The sequence below is a fragment of the Penicillium nucicola genome (assembly GCF_028828085.1).
Source record: "Penicillium nucicola strain IBT 29836 chromosome Unknown utg000003l, whole genome shotgun sequence".
NCBI lineage: Eukaryota > Fungi > Ascomycota > Eurotiomycetes > Eurotiales > Aspergillaceae > Penicillium > Penicillium nucicola.
The window spans coordinates 1,535,996-1,559,197 of record NW_026643127.1 but is presented as its reverse complement, the minus strand read 5'-3'; the positions used below and the strand labels follow the sequence as shown (position 1 = coordinate 1,559,197).

The following is a 23,202-nucleotide window of genomic DNA, read 5'->3' as shown; positions in this document are numbered from 1 at the left end:
ACTTGATCCTTTTAGCATTCAGCATGCAAATGGAAAGGGAAAGTCATAGAGTCGTCGAGGAAGTCAAGTCCATCCCCAACATAGGGCTATTACATCATTAGTCAGATCTTACCTCGGCCCGTAGACGGAACCCCATCTTCCCCATAACCAAGAACTTACTTATATGACACATCCTCTATGCAATGAGAAGACTCCTCTTCAGCAGAACCAAGCCCCGGGCTTTCAGCTTCAACTTTAGCACGCGACAAAAGCCAGGCCTAACCCTGACCCCAACCCCAGCATCAACATCAAACGCAACACCAACGCCAATACCAGGACCAGGACCAGTATCCACAGCCACACTCAGCTCCAACACCAGCAAGACTAATTTAGACACCATTTTTCAATCCACACACCCCAACTTTGAACTAAAAAGAATGGCGCCCCTTAACGCCGCCTCTGAGGTAAGTGGATTATGGAAACAGAACTAGTGTGCAAGTACCCGAACAGTCCGCAGCCCGCAGTCCGCGTGTCCACCTGTCCAAATTCAGACCCAGATTCAGATACTGTCGCGCCCATTTGCCATGGATGCATATCTGCCCTACCCTGCCCTGCTCTTGATACAGTACTTTCCTTGCTTTTTCCCGGATTCCCCTTTTCCGAACAGATACTGTACATGGACCATTTGAGTTTCGGCTTCGGGTCTCACAGTATAGTCCCAAAAGAAAACAAAAGAAAAGAATCCTTGAAAGGGGCCAGAGAAGAAAGGGATGACGATATGGAACATTCCATTAACTTATCTCAATCTATTCTGAGACTCTGAAAGGTCACGCCCAAAGTCAAGGTTTCGTATCTGGAACCATCCATCCCATCCTTCTCCCGAATACAGTACCTGCCTGATACCTGTCCACCCTGATCCTGACCAATTCTCCTATTATCTCCTATTCTGATCCTATCCCATGCCCCTTCTTGGACATCCTTTGACTCAATTCCATATCCATGCCGTGGATGTCCACCCCGAGCAATAGCATTGAGACACCCCCGGATCCAAACCCAAAATCTAATATCGAAACACCATGGAACATGAACTACCGTCTAGTCCACTGATCATGATATCTATATAATATAGGCGGCTATAGCCAGACTCCGAAGCTATGTCCCCCCGCCAACAGCGTACAGCTCCGTGCCACTAAGCCGGCGTGCAGCCGTGCTGATACTGCTCTACGCCGACGCCAAGGGGGACCTTAAGGTGGTGGTTACGATCCGGGCCAAGACACTCCGTTCGTGTATGTTTGATTATTTTTTATTTTTCTATTTTATTCGTTTTATTCTTTTGGGTTTGACTCTCGGCCTGGGTGTCGGAGTTCGCATGGTCGCATGGCAAATTGTCACGCTAACTGGAAGTAGATGCAGGAGAAGCAGCTTTGCCTGGAGGTAAGTTTGGCTTTTTTTAAAAAACATTCTTTTTGCATTTTTCCTATTTTCTGCATTATCTATTTTGAGAAAGAAGGGGGGAGATTACGACAGGGGGGGAAGAAAAGCCCAAGAAATACAATATACACTCGAAAGGGAAAACGGGGAAACAAACAAGGAAAAAGAAGATGAAAGAAAAAGAAAGGAAATTCAAAAACAAGCAAAAAAAAAAGAAAGAAAGAAAAAAGACAACAGATAGCACACACCACATATCACACATATGAGCTGTCCCATACTAACACTCACCCAAGGCCGCGCCGATAGCCTCCAAGAAACGCCCTTCCAAACCGCCCGCCGCGAAGCAAGCGAGGAGATCGGCCTCCCCGAGAACACCCTCCTCCCTCCATTCCGCGTGGAGCATCTCTGCGAGTTACCGGCCAATCTTGCCAAAACCGAAGTGGTCGTGCGTCCCTGCGTCGCGCTGCTGCATGGCTACGATGCTGTAACGGGGCTGGAGGCTGATCCGGAAGTATCGCTGATCCCCACGCTCGATGCGCGCGAGGTGGCCGCTGTGTTTACCGCGGGGTTTAGGGATTTCCTGTCGATTGCGCCTGGGGGGGATGAGGAGTGGTATCGGGGGAGTTGGAGTCTTTGGCATGACTCTCAATGGAGGAGTAAGTTCTATTTCTTCTATTTCGTGATATTTGATCCCCCAGACCAAGCCCTATTTCGAGTCTACTATACTATACAGTCTACGGTACTGTACAGTATGATTGCGATTTGCTGTCTCATTTCCATGTGTTTTCTTTGTCCCCTGACAGGATTCCCACCCTAGTGCATCAGTTCTTTGTCCCCAAGCAAACGATCCACCGATCGACCGCATCAACGGTCAAAGTAGAAGGAGACCTAGACTTAGACTCTGCCGAATCTCGCTATCGCGTCTTCGGCATGACAGCCCGCATGCTCGTTGACGCGGCGCGAGTGGCCTATGTGCAGGAACCCGAGTTCGAGCATAACAGCCACTTTGGCGATGAGGCGATGATCGCCAAGTTGCGCCGGTTCGGCCGATTGAGTGCAGTTCGCAAGGCCTCGGATGGATTGACCCGTGAAACCATGGAAAAGGCGTCCAAACTTAGCTAGAGTAGCTCAATGCAGTGATGTGTGTGTATGTTCTCCCTGTCAAGTGTTGGCGGCCAATCATCGCGACTGTAAGGGAGCCTAAGTTGCGTGGCGTCGGTTCGTTTGGCGATGGGCTCCTTGCATAGGAAGTCTGTGCCTCTGTTACTTTTATTGGACTGGGGCCCGGGGTAATTCTCTTTGTCTAAGTTACTTTCTTCAGGTTATTTTTATGCTGTGTTGGTTGTTGGGTGCGGTTCACTTAAAGAGCTCACCATGTTATCTTCGTACCGCATGGCTCCCCCAGTTCGACCGTCGCGTTCCCTGGAGGGCCTCGAACAAGTGATTCCTCCTCTTTCTCCTCTTTCTCCTGCTTCTTCTCATTCGCCGCTGTCGCCCAATACGCCGTTTTCTCACCTCTTCCTCAACAAACCCCTCCCCGCCAAACCCCTCTTTGATGAACCAGAGTGTTCTGCCATGTGGAGTGACTCCGACAGTGAGACGGAGAGTTGTCCGTCCGAACCTCACGACTCGGTCGAGTATCCCATTTTCGTGGACGATTTCGAGGTTGATCGCGATCCACTCCCCGTTCCCCCACTCCGCACGGACATTGAGATAGATGAGCTGGATGAGCTGGATGAGCTGGATGAGCTGGATGAGCTGGACGAGTTGGACGAACTGGACGAACTGGACCAAGAAGATCTAGAAAACATAGTCGCCGAACCACCAGTCTCAGCCTCAGTCTCCTCCTCCTGGTCAGACACTCAATACGGCCGACCAGTCCATTGGCAGGGCCAGAACCGACCCGGAACGAACCACTATTTCCGTGAAAAGAAGTGGGACTATTTCCCCGAATTGGCGCCATCAACACTAGCCGGCCCGAGTCCGCCCAATTCAAAGCGCAAGAAGAACCTCTCCGCCCTGGATTTCACCAAAGCCAAATACCGCTGGCACTCGCTCGATCGCACGGGGCTAGGCGGCGTCCGCGAGTCCATCAAGACGTATGTGCATCGCACGCTATCGCGCGATAGCACAGAGTCTAAGCCCAAAGAAGTGACACGTCCGTCCACTGCTCCGATGGATAGATACATCGACGATGCAGCCAGTACTAGCATTCTAGGCACAAGTCTAGGCAGCAAAGTCTACGTACCACAGCCCTGCTCGTCAGACACAGACGCAGATGCTCCATTCCGCGCGACATCAGTCTCAACAGCATCGACATCAGCATACAGCACCAGCGCCAACACAAGCGCCAATGCGAGAGTCGCCAGTCTGAGTGCGAGCGACTACGACAACCCCAATCACCAGATGTACTACCCGCTCCACGCGCCCCTCTCCCCAGTCTCCCCAACCACCCCGAACATCCCGCAGAAACAGCTCGCCGTGCCACTGTCCCCGTATCAGAAATACGGATCTTCGGCCTGGGAAACCCCCAAGAAAGCAAAGAAACGCGGTGTTCAATTCCCGAAATATGCCAAGTCGCTCGGGTCTCCGACTCTCGAGCCTGAGACTGGTCCATACGGCTCAGCTTGTGGTTCTGCTCCGACTCCTTCCCAGATCTTATTTGCGAATCCGACGCCGCCTCTCTCTCCTCCGCTCAAGTCGCAGCTTTTGCTGAACACACGTGGTGCGGTGAAGGTCTTGCAGGGGCGGAAACATGAGTCGAAAGACGAGAAGAGGAGGGAGTTGTTGAAGGCTCAGATTAGACTTGTTGGGCCGGTCAATCCTCATACTTATGGGAAGGATCCTTGGGTTTGAGATATGTACCATTTGGCTTCTTTTTTTTTTTTTTTTGTCTCCGTTTCTTGTCTTTGGCGTTTGCACTCTTCTCACGACGTTTCATGACTATATACCACATACCCCCTCCCTTTCTTTCTGGTTCTGCTGTGGTTTGCTCCGGGTTCTGGGTTTCTTCCTCGTGCGAGTTCATCCATCTATACCTCCATTCCTTGGTTTATTTCCATTGATCGGTTCTTTGCGCTCGGCACGTTGACCGTGGTTTGTCCACCGTGCTATCTCATCTCACTCCTTGATCTTGACCTTCATTTTGACTATATATCTCATTTAATAGCCACATGTTCATCGTCACTAGCCACTCCCTTCTTTTCCATCGGATCAACCCATTCTTATTATCATCATGACCACTATCAGTCCTAGCATACTGTACTGTACTGTAGACTCACGGCGCACCTGACAAGGTACATGTTTCACATGGGTTCAGCCACCGACTCTATTAAATCTGAGTCAGCGGCTTTTGTCCCGTTCTTTCTTTGTGGGTGGTTAACTTATTCCCCGAGTGGTTGAAGTTACTGTACTGGGTCTGCAATCGACGGATTAACTTGAACGCATCTCTGCTACTGTATACTGTACTGTACTGTACCCTGTAGATCTATCCCTGTCTCTATCCGTCTCTATCCCTACTGAAACCTACTGTACCTTGCAAATCTAGCAGTAAGGTTAGTGCAGTGCTGATCACCACGCTGATCTTGATTCACGGTGAGTGCTGCCCTGTATGCGTAAACAGTAACGCGGGATAGTATACCTATCACATCTTGCCTAACGGTGATGTCATGTTCTAGCTTTGGCGAACCTTACCCGACATAATGGATCGGCGGACTGTCTGGAGAAGCGATGAACTGGCTGCTTTCTACTGTACTGTATAATCCCCAGCCATTGCCATTCTCTGGTGCTTGCCGCCACGCTATTCTATTAATGCCATCGACGACATCTACAGTATCCTTACTTTCCTTGCTTGTAACGGGTGTCCACAAAGTCAATTAGTAATGTTCCGAAGACTCACCCATGGACAGACTGTAGATACCCAGATCTAGGTTTTTATATCTTCCGCGAGGATCCTCATAAGACGTGATCATAAACACGATTTCAATTTGTACAGCAGAATATAATTACTGTGCTTCCCATCATACCCGATGACTCTGAGCTTCCCTCTCTTCCTCCTCCCTTTGTAGTATTCTAGATAGAATGCAATATTTTTCATTAAATATTTGGCTCGTGTCACAAGCTTCTACCGCCGAGTAAAAAGTTATTAAGATCAATAAATGGCAATTGTGAGTAAGTAAGTATAATAAAAAGCGATAAACAAGCTAATTGCATTGCGATATGGTAATATAGAACCATGTCTTCGAATTATTTCGAATTGAGTTTGATATTTCACTCTATAGACTTTATTTCTAGAAAAAAAAAACATTACAGGTGGGACATCTGATTGGATACTATATTTTGGCTATAATCTTAGCCTTCTTTTTATGGTAGTCTATTTATCTTACAATACGTCTTTGGGACCACTTGGCAAGGACCCTTTACAGGTAACGCATTTCTATCGCGAATTTCTATCGCGACTGACAAAACTAGAGCTACCGCGAAAAGGACTCCTAGTGAGAAATTGATGTCTTCCTTCAATGGTGTATCCAGGTGGTCGGTGCCAAAGAAGAGATTGCCAGAAGCCATTTTCGACACGTAAGTCAAAAGTTCAAGTTCGTGTTAGGAAGAGTTAAGAAGCCATGCTGTAGATGCGGAGGGTTGGAACGAGGTCCAAGACTTTTTTGATTGAGGGCCTCGTGAAACGGGATGGCTGAACCCACCCTGAGACCTTCGATGCTGCCTTTGATTTGTTCTCCGATCTCCGGAAACTGGGTCTCAAGCGTATGAAAGGCGAAGAGAGAGAGATTTTTGACAAACAGACCAGCTGGGCGAGAGATCAATGCTGAAACTCTGTGCCTACAGTCGCAGGCTGGTTCCTGTCTTATGGAACGGCTTCAAAGCGACACATTTGCATTGCAGCATTGACATATACAGCATGTCAATATCAAGCTAACCTCGATGGCTCCTTCCTCTGCAATACATAGTACCGTCTGCGCCTGCCGTGTGTGCATGCATAGGTAACGTATATGCATATGTACAACCCCCTCATTTGCCCCTTGTCATGACATAGTACTGTACAGTCGCGTGTTGTACATACTGTATAGCTCCTAGCCAAGTTTTAGACCAAGCTGCATACTCAGTCTAATTTTCTATGCATATTGGCTTCGTAGCGAGAACGGAGACTGTAATGTTTTAGGGGTGAGATTGGTGGGAGATTGTGGGGCTCAGGCTAACAGTACTGTACAGTATGTCTAAATTTTGGATTCTAGACTCTTACAAACTTGCGCTAGACATGCAGCAGATTTAGATGCATGTAAATGTGAAAAAAAAAGAGTAGATAAGCGAACAAGTTCCTATATACCGTATACCGTATACCGTTATAGGATCTTGTACTATAGCAAAGTCTGATCAGCGCAAGAATGCAGACAATCTAGATCACCCGAATGACATACGCATACTGTACAGACGAACAGAGTTTTCAACAATATACACATCGGTGAGTTATTTGCCACTTACGCTAGGTCATAAGTTGCAAGTGTGCTGTACTGTAGCGAGTCCCTCGTGTGCCTGTTTACCGCTAATTCAAATAGTGTAATGTCCAAGGCTAGACCTACTCAATTATACACACAGACCTACTGTATATGCAGTATACTAGGTGGTATGCTGGGGTCATATCTCACATCTCATATCCCAACCCCGCATTGGGACAGCTGTCACCGACTTTTCAAAGGCTGGATTTGACTCGGTGCATATCTGTGTGGATATGCGTCTACGTTTGCGTCTACTGTAGGTCTATGCGTTTGGAGGAGCAAATGCAGTTGCAGTTGCACGACATGCTTGGGGGGGGATACAGGGATTGTGAGTTTGTGATCTATCAACTTGGGTCTTTTTTCGTCAGTTCTGAGATGCATGCAAGTAATTCCACGACGTCTTTACAACTGGCAGATTGAAGAAGCTCCACTACAGGATGTTCAAGCCTGCTAGCAGGCTGCTTATGTATCTATTCTCAGGGTCTTTCGTAAAGATGCACACTGAATATTCGTTCGATGTTTCATTGTTTATTATCAGAGTTTGTGTGGATTCTAGATAGCCGAATGAACGAGCTTAAAATTCGAAGCACATTTCACCTAGTTATCGGAATCCAATAGACATCTCTGGACTTGACAGTAGCTTGATGAGCGTGCGTGATTATTATTCACGTTTCTTTGTGAATTTGAATTTTTAAATCATCAAGACAGTCTCTCCAGCTCAAAAGCGTTGCTCTGCTCCCACGGATGAATTTTGTTCCACCGAGCGAATGAGAGCCTCATGAGCTGTACTTCGAGGCTCAATATGAAGATCCCAGGGTTCTGGATGACTGATGACCCCCGGCTTGAATTCTGGCTGAACTCCCTTTCCTTTTTGACCTTCTCTCGATTCAATATTGAACACAGCGAGGGATTGAGCAGCACTCAGATAAACAGTAGTATCAGCCAAAAACCTTGCAGGACAGATGCGACGCCCAAACCCAAAGACAAGATCGTGCGGATCCATCTCTGGCCCTCTACCATCAATACCGAGGAAGCGCTCAGGCTTAAATACCATGGGATCGTGATAGACTGCAGAATTATGCGTCATTGCCCTTGAAACCAGTGAATAAAGTATCCAGCATTCAAACGAGTCCCATACAATAGACATACCAGATATTTGGCATCAGCAATGAGCCCTTGGGGATGAAATATCCATCCCAGGTATCATCCTCGCTTGATGCATGGGGAATCCCCATCGGCGCAACCGGATGCCAGCGCAGAACCTCCTTCACCACAGCATTCACATAAGGCAATCGAGCTCGATCTTTCACTTGAGGAAGCTGATTCGATCCCAGCACGCGGTCGATCTCCTCTTGGGCTTTGCGTTGGACGTCAGGGAAGAGCGTCATTGCCAGGAAGAAACATTCAACAGCACACACAGTCTAGTTAAATAAGTAACCACACAGCATGGATTTTGGAATCTGCTTCTCACCGTGTCAGCGCCTCCAGTATAAAGTGAAGCAGCGCTCCACTTTGCAATTACCTCGTCTTCTGACCCAGGTAAGGGAAATCCATCCTTCTTGAACAGATTGGAGAGATATGATGGCTTGTACCGACCACTTTCCATCTGCAGCTTGACAAAGGCATAAGGTTGATCAGCGACAGTCTCAAGATTCTTCTTCCATGCTTTTGCGGTTCGCTTAAACCCAGCACCAGGAATCCACGAAGGAACATATTTCACTACATGTGGTCAACAGTCCGGTTGTAAAAAAGTCAGAAAAGATATATGAGACTTACACGCTGGGATCATATCCACCAACCAAGCCCCCGGCGTTCCAGCAGCCGAGAAATGATCCAAAGCCAGATTCGAAATATGCACCAAGGGATCACGAACATGGGCCTCGATTGTATACCCGTATGCAATTTGAAGAATAATAGCTCCAGCCTCACTATAACCACTCATCAGAACTCAAACTCGACATAATCGTCCAATCTAGACCCACGTTTGGATGTGCTCCGCGAGCTTTGTTTGATCTCCAAGCACGCGCAGGAGAAACCGATGAGCTTCGATCTCCTGGAGTGAGTTGAATTGAGAAACGGCGGACTCGGAGCCAAGGTAGGGCTGTAAGGCCTTCCGATAGGTGCGGAATCGAGCTGAATATGGCTGCATGGCTAGGATGTGCTCCCAGCCGACCCTATGGGTATTAGCTAACTTGTATAACATGATGTTGATCAAAGTGTCCTGGTCGTACATCTCTGATGCGAATACTAGATTTGGACGCGATGAATAGATCGCTGAACGTTTGCTTAACAGTTCTAATGCTACGTTTGCATCGTTTAGGATGACGATTGTTTGGCCCATTACAGTGATCGAGCTAATCGGGCCTGTTTTTTGATAAGTATAGGGTGGGTAAATATCGATATTCAACTGTCGCGTTGAAACAATGGCCTCACTTACCATACAAGTCCTTATGTTTGAGCCAGTGCATCCAGTCCTGTGTCCCTGGAGGTGGCAGATCGGCGATATTGCCGACTATAGGCTTAGGTCGTGGTCCTGGCGGGAGTGGACCTGGCGGCCTTTTGCGGGTTAAGAAGATCTTGGTAACGTAGAGACCTATTATACCCAATATGAAGCCGATATAAACATTGTGGGACATCGTGGAGTCTTGGCACTTGAGATGAGATTGTTGAAGGAAGGTGAAAGAGGCAAGTTGAATATATTGAGAGTCAAGACCAATTCCGTAGATGTCATATCATATTTGCTTTATATGCCCTTTGATTGGGCTCTGTAACTAGCTAGAGCTCTGGGGACACGGCTCATCTCGGTAAACGTAGTGTATACAGTACACGTGGCCCAGGTTCCCCGCTGGCGTTTCATTCGCTATTCTGTCTCTTAGTAATTTATCCGAATGGAAAAAGTGTCCTATCATTGTTGCGAAGAGTGCGTATCGGGGGCCACCCTACTGGACGCTGGGTCTGACCGCAATGTTGGCCCCCTTATTGAAAGAAGAGCCTCATGTGGCGAATTTAGCTTCCTTGTATATTTCTGAATAATTTTATAGTCTTCTAGTTTTTCTACACTTGTATTTCGAGGCTATTTACTTGGGATTAACAAGGAATGGTGACAGAAAGGGCGCGAATGTTCCAACCCGTTGAACTGTAGAAAGTTGGACGTCAACAATCATGCATTGGTGGATTAAAGCTGATTTATTATCTAAAGATAAGAGCTTGGTAGACTTTTTGGTAGCTTCTGTCAAGTCAATACATCGAATGCTTATTGCAGCAGAGAGAGGAATGCTTCCAGACAAGAAGAGCTAGCTGCCCACCCCGAGAATTGGGCTGATTGTCCTTCCAAACAAGAAAGAGTAATGGTTGTGTTGGAAACATTGGGTGACAAGCCGAGTCTTTTCACTATTGTCTTTGGTGGACCGGTTGCTGCTTTTGTTGAAAGGAGGATACTTTTACCACCAATCTTTTTTGGCTTGGAAAGCCGCAGTAGACTTCTTTTTTCAGCGAACTTTTCAAGAACCATTTTGCGAATTCTGTCTTGGCGCGTCTTATGGATCGACTGGATTAACTCGCGGGCGGCGGCAAGGTCTGGCGACCTGTGCACCGTATCAACTTGAGGCTGTAAGGCTTGTAAAAGGCTCACTAGAAGGTCCCGAACAACAGGAACTGTGGCGTTTACGGCCAGTTGTATCGCAGACTTTCGACTTGCCGAGCATTTCGGAACTGATCATAACTGTTCGGTGATAATCGACGCACCACGTTCACTGGGAACTTGGATGTGATCTAGACCACTGTTAGTCACTAAGATTAATCAATATATATAGAGAAGTGCTAAAAAGCTACAGCCCCCCTTTCTCATAATTAAATCTGACTTTAGCGCTTTTAGGGCATTGGAATTTACATCAAATTTTATCTCAAATTTTACCTCAAACATGGCATCAATTGACATTTCAATGAATCGAATTTGCAAGTCTAAGATCTCAGAAAATGAAGAGGCCCGGCGACGTCCTCGGGCTGAAGAATTGATATCGCTGCACTATCGGTTCAAATATGTTGACGCAGGCCAAGCAAGCAGCTAAAGATAATTTCACTACCTAGAACCTATCGCAAGGTTAATGATTGATTTGAGATGTTCAGATAGTCTAAGATTTGAGTTATGTTGGTGATCTATCAGACGATAGAGATGTAGGTTACGTGGTGTTGTACATCCCCATCAATGGGCAGTAAATGAGTCGTTGTTAGCTGTTGGTAATTAAGAAAAGTTTAAATGGGAATATTTGGAGCCGTTCGTTATTTCGTAGTAATTGACCCTACTGGAACCATGTACATAAACATCACGAATAAGAATGCAACATAATGGAGTTTCTGTGCATCGGCTTTAACCTGCCATTTAGATCCCACAGTTATGTAGATACAGATATGGAGATTACAATCAGTGTTCGACGCACGTTCTGGCCATTTCACCGTACATCCTACATATGAAGATAGATGCTTTCAGATGTGGCAAACCCTCGCGACCCCATCCAACAGCAAACTATATCAGCAACGAACAGCTCAGCAGTGTGACCTATCTGAAGAATCACAACCATGGATACCCCGACCTGACATGTGGAGCGAGCGACATCATCCCAGCAGCTCAACCCCGTAAATAGCAGCGATCGCAACAAATATCGATGACGCGCTCACTCGTGACAACCCAAACAGCCGGGGAAACAATCTTAGTCAAAGGCCATTGTAAGCCAATACAATGATAAAGCTACTCGCAAGATGACGACAGTCCCAATATTCCCGCTGCGCGCTATAAGAACATCAGTCCGTCCAACGCGGCGTCTATACCAGAAACCTTTTCTGCGTTAGCACGCACCAGAAGTCAAAATTCATTTCCCAACTGCCGCTGACAAAAACATGCCCGAGGGTACGGAGTACCGTCTACCGTATAACTTCATGTGATGCAGGCTGATATCCATCTCTCAGAGCCCCCCAAACACCGTCGGTCAAGCCTCGGCGGCCTTATGGATCGGATGCTCCATCGGGATCATCATGACAATAAGGACCAGGCCCAGCAAGCTAAGGATGACCTTGTGCAGGAGCCTGGTCAGGCGGAGCACGAAGATATGCCCAGCCAGCCTAAGAAGGAGGACGAGGTGGATAAGTTCAAGGACTATATGAAGAAGGATGAGCAGATGGAGGCGGAGGGTCGGACTTATGGGGATTTGATGTGATTTTGTTATGACCAAATTGGAATGAATAGCTCTCTACAGGCAAATTAATTTGTTAATCTCTATTTATATCATTCATCTAGGCTGGAACTACGAAGAGGAGAGAGAGACGCTGTAGAGACTCGACTGCGGACCGAACCCCACATTTACCCCGGATTCTGAGGATTCGCTCATAGACTGTTTCTTGGATGGATCGAGGGCATGATGGAACTGGCTGTAGTCATGTTGAACAGCGTGGGCTCTACCGGGGGTATATTATTTGAGGAGTGACCAGTATTTTGAGAGATATGACGCAACTAAGCCCGGTGTCCGGTAAGAACGTCGGACTTGATGCCATGCTTAAAGCTCCGCTCGACAATCTGACCGAGCAAAGGATATGCAAGATGTTCTTTCTCTGCATCTGCAATCGAGAACTGAGATTCACCGCATAGCGAAGAATACAGCGTACCCCTGGTCTTGGCTGACGCCCCAAGAATGGGGATGAGGACATTCACAGGGGTGAGATAAACCGCAATAGCCTGCGCAATGCAGTTCTTAGTGGCTAATAGCATAATCAAGACATATATAGTAGCCTCAGGGGTATGACAGTAACTCTCAATGCTGCAATCGGTTGGCGTTATCATCTTCAGAGTCCTGACAGATATCATCAACCTGTTCTTTTTTTATGACAATTAAGCTATGTTCTGGTTTCTGTCAGAGACTCCCACAGTTTTGGGAGTGCACGCTCTGTATATTATTGCAGCAGGAGGCACAGAACTAATGCATTGTTCTCTGACGTGCATGCATTTAACACTCTGCAGAGTTATTCAGTCCAGCCGCAGCTACTGCTCTGGAAGACCTGCCATACGAAGCTCCCGACTATCCGGTCTGTCCGAAATGTTCTATACAACGGGGGTGTCCACCAGAGACAAATCACTTCCATTTCATGAAAACAGAGCGTGAAGCACGAGTCAATACACCGAGTGCTAATGGCGCCCATGCAATGGGGTTGAAAGTATTTATCTGTGATGCTAGACTGTCCGATGCCAATTCATATATCGGAGCTATTTCCCATCGCACTCAATCTCTGATGGTTGGACTGGCCATGTAAGAAGAATAAAGAGTGGCAGAGGATATAGTTGAGAAATGACGATGCCAAGAAACCACCGGCCCCGCGATTCACCGGCGATTCGCTTCGGGTCGTACGGAGGCATTTCGACGTCTAACTTATTTGACTTGTCTTGTCTTCTGTCTTCAGCATTCAGCATTTTGTCTTCTACATCTCGCAACATGGAATTGTCTGCTCACACCCCCCGCTATCTGACCGGCGATAAGGCCGGTTTGAACGAGTTCCTGGCCAAGTTCGATGTAAGCCCCGCAAATGAATGCGCTGAATCGCTGAGTTCAATTGCTGATCACATGTCTCCTAGGTGTTTCTTTTTGACTGCGATGGTCAGTCTCCCAAGTTTCGCGAATCTCGGCTTTCACTCCGACCCTCCGCGAGTCCCGCATTGCAACAACAGCTGAGAAGACAATGATATAGGAGTGCTATGGTCCGGTGACCACCTGTTCCCGGGGACAGTAGAGACCCTGGAGCTTCTCCGGAAGAATGGTATGCAGCGTCAAGAGCCCGGAGAGACAGAAGCTTATTCTCCGCGCAGGAAAGCAAGTTGTCTTCGTGACAAACAACAGCACCAAGTCGCGCGCCGACTACCGCAAGAAATTGGAGGGTCTTGGTATCCCCAGCACAGTGGTCAGTGAATGCCAACCGCGAGCAGTTGGTCCCAGAGACTAACCCCCCAAACAGGAAGAAATCTTCTCCTCATCATACAGCTCCTCCATATACATCTCACGCATCCTCAAACTTCCCGAAAACAAGCGCAAAGTCTACGTGATCGGCGAAACAGGTATCGAACAAGAACTGCAATCAGAGAACGTCCCCTTCATCGGCGGCACGGACCCCGCCTACCGTCGCGACGTCACACCGGAAGATTACAAGAAGATCGCTGCAGGCGATGAATCAATCATCGACCCGGAAGTCGGAGTCGTCCTCGTCGGCCTGGACTTCCACATGAACTACCTCAAGATCGCCCTGGCATACCACTACATCAAGCGCGGTGCCGTCTTCCTCGCAACCAACATCGACTCGACACTGCCCAACTCCGGGACTCTGTTCCCCGGTGCTGGATCTATGAGTGCGCCGCTTATTATGATGTTGAACAAGGAGCCTGTTGCGCTGGGGAAGCCCAGTCAAGCCATGATGGATGCTATTGAGGGCAAGTTCCAGTTTGATCGCAGCCGTGCTTGCATGGTTGGTGATCGCGCTAATACTGATATTCGCTTTGGGCTTGAGGGCAAGCTTGGCGGTACACTTGGTGTGTTGACTGGTGTTTCTTCCAAGGAGGACTTTGTTTCTGGGGATGTTAGGCCTCATGCTTATTTGGATAAGCTTTCGGATCTTCTTGGGTCTGAGTAAGCGGTCGGAGTAGATCTGATTTGATTGATAGATGGCGGCTTTAGATATACAATAGTTACGTGATTCAATGCATTAGCCAACCATACTTGTGTTGCTCTCGATGGACCTATTCGATGCATAATCCTAGCTATGTGCTAGCTAGGTGGTTTTATATATGCTGCAGATTTCCTAGTCTATGCTCGGTACATAGAGTCTATTCCTAGAACAGAAACGGCAGTAAGAAGCTAAATATAACATCACTCAAGATGTTCTGCGCGATGATGCCAGCGGCTGAAACAGGGTCCAATAACCGAACAAGTATAAAACCACTCCAAATGAATGCCAATTACAAGTCAGGATCCCCTGCGCACTGCCAAGATGCCAACAGTCAGCTTTGGGGGCGGCTTTTAAAGTTAGTCTCCTCGACCCCTCTCCTGGTTGTAGACTTGCAGACTTTAGTATAGACTTCCTTTATAATATCAAAAATCCGTTCGAAAAAACATACCAAATCAAGAGTAAAATGCCCGGGGTCCCTTCAAGTCGAGGATGCGAGGGTTGTCGCAAACAAAAGAAAAAGGTAAACAGCACCCAAACCACATATCAAAGCAACTAACGAACCCCCCAAAAGTGCGACCAAGTAAAGCCCACATGCTCAAGATGCACACGTCTAAGAATACCATGCATCGGCAACGGAGTCCAGCGATACAAATTCCAAGAACCAAGCGTCACCACACTAGTCCAGCACCAAACCCCAGAGAAGACCATAATAGCAACGTCACTGATAGACGCCAGCCAAACGAGCCTCTCCAAGCAAGAGCGCACATACCTCAACTTCTTCCGCCAAAACACCTCCAAGCAAGTCGCCAGCTACTTCAGCCGCGCATTCTGGGACCAAATGGTGCACCAAGTGGGCGAGGCACAGCCCGCCGTCCGACACGCAGCAATCGGCGTCGGCGCCATGCACTGGAACTATGATATCCGAGAACTCGGGCGCGAGAATCAGTCATTGCCGCTGCAGCAGTGCGGCAAAGCTTATGGTCATTTACAAGAAGCGCTTTCGAGTGGGTTGTCTAGCAGCACGCAGATAGAGACGGTGCTGTGCTCGTGTTTGGTTCTCGGGGCGTTGTCTATGATACAAGGCGATGCCCGGGCTACGGGCTACCACCTCGGGTCTGGATGGAGGCTTCTGGATCAGTGGCAGAGTGTGGGGTTGAGGAATAGTGCTCTGGGGGCTCGACTGCTGCAGACGTTTACGCAGAATAAGTTGCGGTGGTTTTCGTTGCAGGATGGTGATATGTATTCGGATTTGACGCTTCCTGATCTGATAGCTTCGAGGCTTCCGATTGTGGAGTCTTTGGCGGAGACGGAGGAGACGGTGGGGTTTGTTGTTGGTATTGGGTGGTTGGCTTTGCAGGTTAGATCGAGACCTGATGCTGGGGATGGTGCGAAGCGGGTGGGTGTGGCTGTGACGCTGTTGAAGAAGCTTCAGGCTTGGAAGGACTTTCTTCTGGAGTCAAGTCAGACACATGGAGAGGTGGCTCGGGCAGAGAAAATGATCTCGTTGCTGGATGTCTGGTGTCAAGTTCTTTTTATCCGGGTTTCGACGGATGGGAAGCTTGAGGACGGCGAGACGAGATATGATCGGTGTCTTCCGCTATTTCAACATACTATTCAGCTGGCCGGAAAGTTGTTATCAGAGCCGCGTCCAGATCTCTGGATGGGCATTGTCACGCCGCTTGTCTTTTGTGCATTGAAATGTCGGGACTGGGAGACAAGGCATGAGGCACTGAAGATTCTGAATATCGTTCCTTATTCGAAGGGGAAGTGGTCTATGGCTAACACAGGCTTGGTTATTGCAAGAGTCATTCAGGTTGAATCTGAGGGCTTCGCCCAAGAAGATATCATTCCTGAAGCCTCACGCATAGATTCTATGCGCGTGGAGTTCTTGCTCAAGGGTCCCCAGGTCTGCATTTATTATTGTCGGTCTCGTTTGAAGAGTGAAAAGGAACGTAGAGAGAAACAGGACTGGGAAAGTGTGGTCATGCCGTATTGAGAATCAATGACTTGAATGAATGAGATCAAAGGCAGAGCTGATGAAGTATCAATGCATCTCATGGTTGATATCAGGATCTCTTAAATTCGTGGCCAGACGTAGGAGAAACTGCCCTTCAATTGAGGCATTGGAATCATCTTTCCTTTTTTCCCTTACTGACACAATCTTCCTGTTCTGCTTTCTCTTACTTAGCCATACTTCTATTCTCACTTCTATCCTCACTTCTCTCTTAGTTCTATTCTATATCTTCTATACTCACTTCTATCCTCACTTCTACCCTCTCCTATATCCTCTCCTATATCCTCTCTTATTTTCTCTCTTATTTTCTCTCTTATTTTCTCTCTTATTTTCTCTCTTATTTTCTCTCTTATTTTCTCTCTTATTTTCTCTCTTATTTTCTCTCTTATATTCTCTCTTCCATCTCATACTTCTATCTTTTCTTTATTCTCTCTTCCACCACTATTCCTTCTTATCCAGTTCAAGCCCACACTCTTTAGGGTCAACAACCACGGGGAATGCAAGGTCCAGAAGGATATATGCACCTTTCCCCCGGGCCCATCCCCATTCCTACTTCAAGTTCCGCTTATAGTCTCCTCTTCAAATCCATCTGCCAGCCGTGACTTCGAGAATGACGAGCGCAAGCTTGGTCGCGCCAGGGTCCGACGTGGGCCGCTGTGCTACTTATCCTTTGACAACCACAATGCTGATGATTCTCACGGTTCTTCGTGCTCGCCTCAGATAGAACACGAAGCTTTGACAACATCTATCAATTACGGCACTGGAGATGGCGAGGATATTCTAGGGATTCAACCCTGCTGGTGACGAGGCTACTGAAAGATACGTGTATATAATAAAATATGAACCAAGACTGTGTAATTGGAAGGGTATCATGGTCATTCCATTTTGACAAGAAACTTAATGCTAGAAACTTCATATGCAACGCCTCAAAACTGGGAACCATCCCGATTCCGAACGCCATCTATGTATCCAGTACAGATCCGTGAGTCCCAGGATCGTACAGTGTGGTGGGGTTGAGTCCACGGACCTGGACTGGCTCTTGTAGAGAAACTGGCCCCGGTCAATTTCCACTTAGGATGCCGGAAATTCGCAGTGCCAGGTCCAACATGGACAAATGCTCGTCAGAGCCGTCGACCAAGCGCTTATCCATCTCAGAGAAAAGCATGACGATCTTGTTCTTTTGGATATCGGGGATTGCCTCGCTGAAGACAACACGTCGGTAGAGCTAAGCATGTTAGTTGACATCATTCATCCGGGGAAGAGGAACACAAACCTGACCAAGAATCTGAGTAGCACTCCATCCATCAGCAACAAGATCCGTGACAACACTCGAAACAGCCTCATAAGATGAAACGCCCTTCTTAGGCTGCATAGCCTGAACAAGGGAATCAAGAATACTCTCCGGCACAACGCCGGCAATCTCCTCAATACTCCGCACAGTAATAATCCTCCCCTCGCTCCCAGCATCAGTCATCTCAGCATCATCATCGCCACCCTTAGCCGCAGCAACAGCTTTATTAGTAGCCCCAACCAACCTCGCCGCACTCTGCAAATAAGTAATCGCCCTCCGCAAATCACCCTCACCACACCGAATAAGCGTATCAACAACTCCATCCTCAAGAGTCAACCCCTCCGCCTCGGCAATACCAGCAACCCGCAAACCAGCAGCACTATTATCCAGCATCTTGAAGCGGAATTTACTGCACCGACTAGCAAGCGGCTCAATAATACGCGTGACATAGTTGCAGACCAGACAGAAACGCGTAATACGACTGTACTGCTCCATCGTGCGACGCAGCGCCGACTGCGCATCTTGCGTCATGCTGTCGGCCTCGTCCAGGATGATGATTTTGAAGGGTGGGCATGGGTACTGTGCGCGGTAGGCGGCGTCTAGACCCGTTGGTTGGGAGAGCTGGGCTCGGGCAAAGTTCTTGACTTTGACGCGGACAATGTTGATGCCGCGTTCGTCGGAGGCGTTCAGTTCTAGGATGCGGGAGCGGTAGAGGGCGGGCCCGAAGAGGGATTTGGCTAGGGCGAGAATGGTGGATGTCTTTCCTGTTCCTGGGGGTCCATAGAAGAGCATGTGGGGGAGCTTGAGGGTGTTAGTTTAGGGATTCGTGGGGTTGGGGGGTGGTGTTGGAGACGGACGTTGGATGCTTGCAGTGTGCGCTGGAGGACTCTTGTTGTGTGGTCTTGTGCGGCGACATCGTCGAGGGTCTTGGGACGGCTGATTTATGTGAGTGTGCTGATTTGGAAAGCTTTGTATGGAGCATTGGCGTACTATTTCTCAACCCATGGCTGGAGACGAGTTGAGTCTTCCTTGTTGTCGCCAGCTTTGGCTTTGGAGCTGCTGGATGCCGCGACGGCGGCGGCATGGGCTTTATTGTTGAAGAATGAGGAAGCCATTATCACTTGAATTCGGACTTGAGGGCGAGAGTGGTTCCGAAGCTGTTGTGTTAAAGATCTCGACGCCCACAACCAAGACGCGTCTCCACGTGACACGCGCAGCACTTAAACGCATTGGCCAATTAGAGCGGCGGACTATACTTCAGCTCTCCAACTGGCCATTTCTTTATCACAGAGTGAAGCACACCATAGGAATTCAAGCCAAGTGATAGCATAGTACATCGTAATTGTATTTAATATGATCTATAGCTCATCTCGCACCGGTTCATCCTCATACATCCGCTTTTTCGTATTCCGTGGAAGTGCATCTTGTCTTTCTCTCTCCTCGGGCGTTATATCATCAATACCAGCACTTTCTTCTTTGCCTTCTTCAACCATACGACCAATTTTATCAATCACGCTATCAGTATCAGTTGGTACTGACGCTTCTTCCCATGCAGCGGACGGTGTCACAGTGCCTCCCGCAATAGCCGTAGCTGTCTCGTGAATGACAGATGATATATCGCCAGAAAGCGAGCCGGCAGATGACTGCATAGCGGCGCTGGAGGCTCCAGCCACGCCTAAAGCTGCAAACACACCGCGAGCAATGAGCTTCAAGGGGAGCCATAGGAGCCACCAAAGAGGACCATATAGAACACGCCGGAAGACAAGCCATGTGATTGTTCCAATAAGAACGTAAAAGGCAGTTTCAAGGTACCAAGTATCGGATTTTTGTGAGCGGAGAAGAGAATTAGCAAGGCTGCGGGATGATGAAAGAAGTGTATCGAGACCGCTGTAGGACTCGGACAGGGAGTTGATAGCAACTGTAGATTGCTCTGTTCAAACAAGTCAGCAGCCAATCGAGCTAAGATAGCTGGAGGATCTTACCAAGTGTTTCCTGAGCAAATGCGCTGCGAGAAAGTTCTGCCTGCATGAGTTGATGCGTCCTGCGCAGAGCGGATGTCACATCATTCGAAGCATTCAAAACAAGATCATCTTGGGTGAATCGATCAGAAGGTTGCTTTTTCTCCGAAGTCGTTGATCGCGATAGCAGCAACTCTCTCTCCTTCCGCTTGGCGATCTCTGCATTCCGCTTCGCTTGCAATTGCGCGTTTCGGAAGTCACCTCGTGTCCTAAACAAAAGTTAGCACGTTATATCTCAAAAGCAGCAGTGCTACGGCAGAGACTGATCCTTGACATGCGCAAGCTGTTTCAGACCAGATCAGTGTAACCCACTTCTTGAGCTCCTCGGCCAACCGCCCCGCCATGGAAGCAACCCGCTCCCTTTCAGCCTCTTTCTCGCCATGAACGGCCGACACTTTTCGTCTGGTATCTGTGGCCGTTTCCAGTGCCTCAAGATCAACCCGTAATAACTCCAAATCCTGCTCGGCATCCTTCAACCGAGAGTGTATCTCGCTCCCGAGCTCTAGGCGCGCCTCATCTCCCTGTCCAATAGAAGCAGTAAAATCGCGGAGTCGATTAACGAGAGGTTGTATCTGACCCAAGGCCATAGACAGCTCTTTCAGACGGCCCTGGAGACCTTTTGTGGAGGACATGTTGCACTGAGAGTCGTGAGGGTGCCCGTCCGTTTAATGCGCTCGACCGTCGCTGTCTCTGGTGTCGCGAAGCGTACCCGAATAATATGTCCAGCGCAGAAATATCACACCAAGTATTGAAAAGGAACCAGTTCCTTAATATGTGTCAAGTTGCATGTCGAAGTTGCCATGTTGACGGGCGTCATTCAGATGGTGTTTGCATCCGGAGCAAACAAGCCCCATTTCTCAACAGCAATCCGCATCGGAGACACTTCGTTGATGTGAACTTGCAATTGATCGCGCGCCTTTCCAGTCAGATCCTTCCCAGACTGATCCAGTCTTACTCCGATATCCTCATTCCAAAATCCAAACCCGATACCTCCTCTCCAACCGTCACGGGCGTCACTCAAGAAAAGAAACCCACCTTTAAAAAACTTCCCGAGTCAATCCCGACTCCATCCATCCAGGTACGTTAACCCAACCTAACCAACCCAGACCGTGGAGTGGAGGGCTCCGTCAATGACCAAACAACTAATACACATACTAGAACTCCCCTCTCCCACCAATCAATCCCAAAACCCAATCGCCAAAATGACCATCCCAATCAGCACAATAGCCACCTTCCGCACAGCGTACAACCCCTTCATGCGCGCCTCAAGGCCCTGTCGCCTTTTCCTGGGCATGCTGCGCACACCGGAAACAATCCCAGCAAGCAGCCCGACCCATATCGATATCCAGGTCAAGCAATTGCCGCGCGAGTCGACCGCCAGCCCAACTATGACTATTGGCTTCAAGGGTGGGAAGGAGCTTACTCTTGATGTTGGAGAGCGTGGACTTAAGATTGGGGATATCGTTGAGGAGGTTGCTAGGGTTGGGCGTGCTTTGCAGCGTGAGGCTAGTCTTAAGGGCTGATTGTTCGCAGTTTGTTTGATGTCACTGTGTTGGTTCTTTGAGCTATGCATTTTATTGTATTGTATTATATTATGTTATATCAATTTTCATTCCTGGTACGGTTTTTTCGGTGGTAGATTACATTATAGCTGCGATTCTCGTATGGAGGTGTTTGTATAGGGTGACTAGGGTTATATCTACTTGTATGGATTGGCTCTTGGTTGACTGCTGTCAACATGTTGACATGCCTGAAACTGAGAATTTTCATTCAATATAGGCCCCGCCTAGGCGGTTACGCTAATATTCTGATTTTGGTATTCGCAAAAAGACATTTACACAGCAGCACCGGAGATGAAGAACCACTTGTCAATGCTGCCATCAATGGGAGCAGGGGCGAGGTTCTCACCGCGGGGGATGGCAGCGAGAGCGGACTGGTCAACGCGGTCGGCGGAGCCCTCAACCTGAGAGTTGGCGCTGTGATAAGTTAGTATAAGATAGTCAATGAAGCATTGGTGTTGAGAACTTACAGGTTAATATCACCACGAGGGGCCTTGCCGGAGATAAGCTTCTCCCAGGCATCGGAGCACTCGCGGATGACATCCTCGGCGTACTTCTTGTTCTTGCACTCGCCGGAGAAGGCGAACTGGTTCTCGGGCTTTCCGTCGGGGATCTTGTAGATGCGGAACCACTCGTTGGTGGCGCGCAGAAGACCGGGAAGGTGACGCTCAACATCCTCAATGTCGTTGAGCTTGGGGGCGAGAGGGTCGTTGACGTCGATGACAATGATCTTCCAGTCGGTCTCCTCCTCGTCAATCAGGGCCATGACACCGAGGACCTTGACCTGCTTGACCTGACCGGAGTAGCCAACAAGCTCACCGATCTCGCAAACATCGAGAGGGTCGTTGTCACCCTTGGCCTTGGTCTCGGGGTGGATAGAGTTGGGGTCCTCCCAGGTCTGATTCGAAACATGTCAGTTACCCCTCCTCCTGTGTGGATAGTCACGAGGGCACACTTACGCGGGGGAAGGCACCGTAGTTCCAGAGGTAACCCTTGTGGGGGAAGCAGTTACGGACGAAACGGAGCTTGCCCTTCTTGGTGTCCTGCTTGATGGGGTTGAGGAAGTCATCCTTGGAGATCTATACGGTTCGAGAGAGGTAATCAGCACGGAGGAGGTTCAATTGAGATCACAGGACAGGCCTCCTACCTCCTGCTTGGCGTTGGTCCAGCGGGGGATCTCGACGACCATGTTCAGGATGGTCTGTTGCTCATTGGCGTAGAGGGGAATGTCGTGGAAGGGCGAGACGGGGACGCCATCCTTCTCAACGAACACACGGTGCTCGAGAGTGTAGGGCTGGGCGACCTTGCGGACGGTGTAAGACATATTGGCAGGTGACGAAAAGTGTCTAGATACTTGGGCCACACGGGAAATGGGAGAATAAAAGGAAGAAAAGGAGGGAGGGGCAGTGGAAGTGGGGGGAGCCACCGTTGCTGATGGCCAAACACGGCGGGAGGCGGTGGAGGTATGAAATCCCAGTCGGGCCAAGGGACGAGTCATTGGCTGCAGAAGATAGTCCAATGTATTACGTGGTACACGACAATCTGGACCTGGAAGACCTGAGAGACCTGGACAAGACCTTGGAAGATGGGAGTGTGGTTAACCCCTGTCGGAGGTTTGATATTTTGTGTGGTTCCGAGATTCGGCAATGGTTTTTGTCTCCGAGATTGGCATCCCGACTACCCTGTGTACTGTATAGTTGTA

At 48.6% G+C, this 23,202-nt stretch overlaps 11 protein-coding genes across 11 annotated transcripts; 6 read left to right on the top strand and 5 right to left on the bottom strand.

Annotated features, from left to right (window-relative positions):
* Nucleotides 1–416: 416 nt before the first annotated feature.
* On the top strand, nucleotides 417–2,532 carry N7511_004163 (NUDIX hydrolase; the record flags this gene model as incomplete). The annotated part of the gene is made up of 5 exons (XM_057126588.1): nucleotides 417–443; nucleotides 1,109–1,265; nucleotides 1,387–1,413; nucleotides 1,704–2,066; nucleotides 2,144–2,532. The coding sequence occupies 5 exons, from the start codon at nucleotides 417–419 to the stop codon at nucleotides 2,530–2,532; spliced, it is 963 nt and encodes a 320-aa protein (XP_056985478.1).
* Nucleotides 2,533–2,784: 252 nt separating this feature from the next.
* On the top strand, nucleotides 2,785–4,266 carry N7511_004162 (uncharacterized protein; the record flags this gene model as incomplete). Its single annotated transcript, XM_057126587.1, has 1 exon — nucleotides 2,785–4,266. The coding sequence occupies one exon, from the start codon at nucleotides 2,785–2,787 to the stop codon at nucleotides 4,264–4,266; it is 1,482 nt and encodes a 493-aa protein (XP_056985477.1).
* Nucleotides 4,267–7,638: 3,372 nt separating this feature from the next.
* Nucleotides 7,639–9,556, bottom strand: N7511_004161 (cytochrome P450; the record flags this gene model as incomplete). Its single annotated transcript, XM_057126586.1, has 6 exons — nucleotides 7,639–8,011; nucleotides 8,070–8,341; nucleotides 8,392–8,639; nucleotides 8,697–8,848; nucleotides 8,903–9,284; nucleotides 9,358–9,556. 6 exons carry the CDS (start codon nucleotides 9,554–9,556, stop codon nucleotides 7,639–7,641), a joined length of 1,626 nt encoding a protein of 541 aa, XP_056985476.1.
* Nucleotides 9,557–11,813: 2,257 nt separating this feature from the next.
* On the top strand, nucleotides 11,814–12,130 carry N7511_004160 (uncharacterized protein; the record flags this gene model as incomplete). The annotated part of the gene is made up of 2 exons (XM_057126585.1): nucleotides 11,814–11,823; nucleotides 11,883–12,130. 2 exons carry the CDS (start codon nucleotides 11,814–11,816, stop codon nucleotides 12,128–12,130), a joined length of 258 nt encoding a protein of 85 aa, XP_056985475.1.
* Nucleotides 12,131–12,423: 293 nt separating this feature from the next.
* On the bottom strand, nucleotides 12,424–12,678 carry N7511_004159 (uncharacterized protein; the record flags this gene model as incomplete). The annotated part of the gene is made up of 1 exon (XM_057126584.1): nucleotides 12,424–12,678. One exon carries the CDS (start codon nucleotides 12,676–12,678, stop codon nucleotides 12,424–12,426), a length of 255 nt encoding a protein of 84 aa, XP_056985474.1.
* Nucleotides 12,679–13,252: 574 nt separating this feature from the next.
* N7511_004158 (uncharacterized protein) lies at nucleotides 13,253–14,582 on the top strand (the record flags this gene model as incomplete). The annotated part of the gene is made up of 5 exons (XM_057126583.1): nucleotides 13,253–13,474; nucleotides 13,537–13,558; nucleotides 13,650–13,718; nucleotides 13,768–13,859; nucleotides 13,914–14,582. The coding sequence occupies 5 exons, from the start codon at nucleotides 13,253–13,255 to the stop codon at nucleotides 14,580–14,582; spliced, it is 1,074 nt and encodes a 357-aa protein (XP_056985473.1).
* Nucleotides 14,583–15,081: 499 nt separating this feature from the next.
* Nucleotides 15,082–16,614, top strand: N7511_004157 (Zn(II)2Cys6 transcription factor; the record flags this gene model as incomplete). Its single annotated transcript, XM_057126582.1, has 2 exons — nucleotides 15,082–15,138; nucleotides 15,190–16,614. The coding sequence occupies 2 exons, from the start codon at nucleotides 15,082–15,084 to the stop codon at nucleotides 16,612–16,614; spliced, it is 1,482 nt and encodes a 493-aa protein (XP_056985472.1).
* Nucleotides 16,615–17,692: 1,078 nt separating this feature from the next.
* N7511_004156 (replication factor C subunit 2) lies at nucleotides 17,693–19,038 on the bottom strand (the record flags this gene model as incomplete). The annotated part of the gene is made up of 4 exons (XM_057126581.1): nucleotides 17,693–17,857; nucleotides 17,906–18,724; nucleotides 18,781–18,859; nucleotides 18,914–19,038. The coding sequence occupies 4 exons, from the start codon at nucleotides 19,036–19,038 to the stop codon at nucleotides 17,693–17,695; spliced, it is 1,188 nt and encodes a 395-aa protein (XP_056985471.1).
* Nucleotides 19,039–19,281: 243 nt separating this feature from the next.
* Nucleotides 19,282–20,573, bottom strand: N7511_004155 (putative protein transport membrane glycoprotein Sec20; the record flags this gene model as incomplete). The annotated part of the gene is made up of 3 exons (XM_057126580.1): nucleotides 19,282–19,853; nucleotides 19,906–20,150; nucleotides 20,236–20,573. The coding sequence occupies 3 exons, from the start codon at nucleotides 20,571–20,573 to the stop codon at nucleotides 19,282–19,284; spliced, it is 1,155 nt and encodes a 384-aa protein (XP_056985470.1).
* Nucleotides 20,574–21,143: 570 nt separating this feature from the next.
* Nucleotides 21,144–21,464, top strand: N7511_004154 (mitochondrial 54S ribosomal mL53 protein; the record flags this gene model as incomplete). The annotated part of the gene is made up of 1 exon (XM_057126579.1): nucleotides 21,144–21,464. One exon carries the CDS (start codon nucleotides 21,144–21,146, stop codon nucleotides 21,462–21,464), a length of 321 nt encoding a protein of 106 aa, XP_056985469.1.
* A 311-nt stretch (nucleotides 21,465–21,775) lies between these two features.
* ipp1 (inorganic diphosphatase IPP1) lies at nucleotides 21,776–22,824 on the bottom strand (the record flags this gene model as incomplete). The annotated part of the gene is made up of 4 exons (XM_057126578.1): nucleotides 21,776–21,917; nucleotides 21,971–22,398; nucleotides 22,460–22,579; nucleotides 22,648–22,824. The coding sequence occupies 4 exons, from the start codon at nucleotides 22,822–22,824 to the stop codon at nucleotides 21,776–21,778; spliced, it is 867 nt and encodes a 288-aa protein (XP_056985468.1).
* Nucleotides 22,825–23,202: the final 378 nt, after the last annotated feature.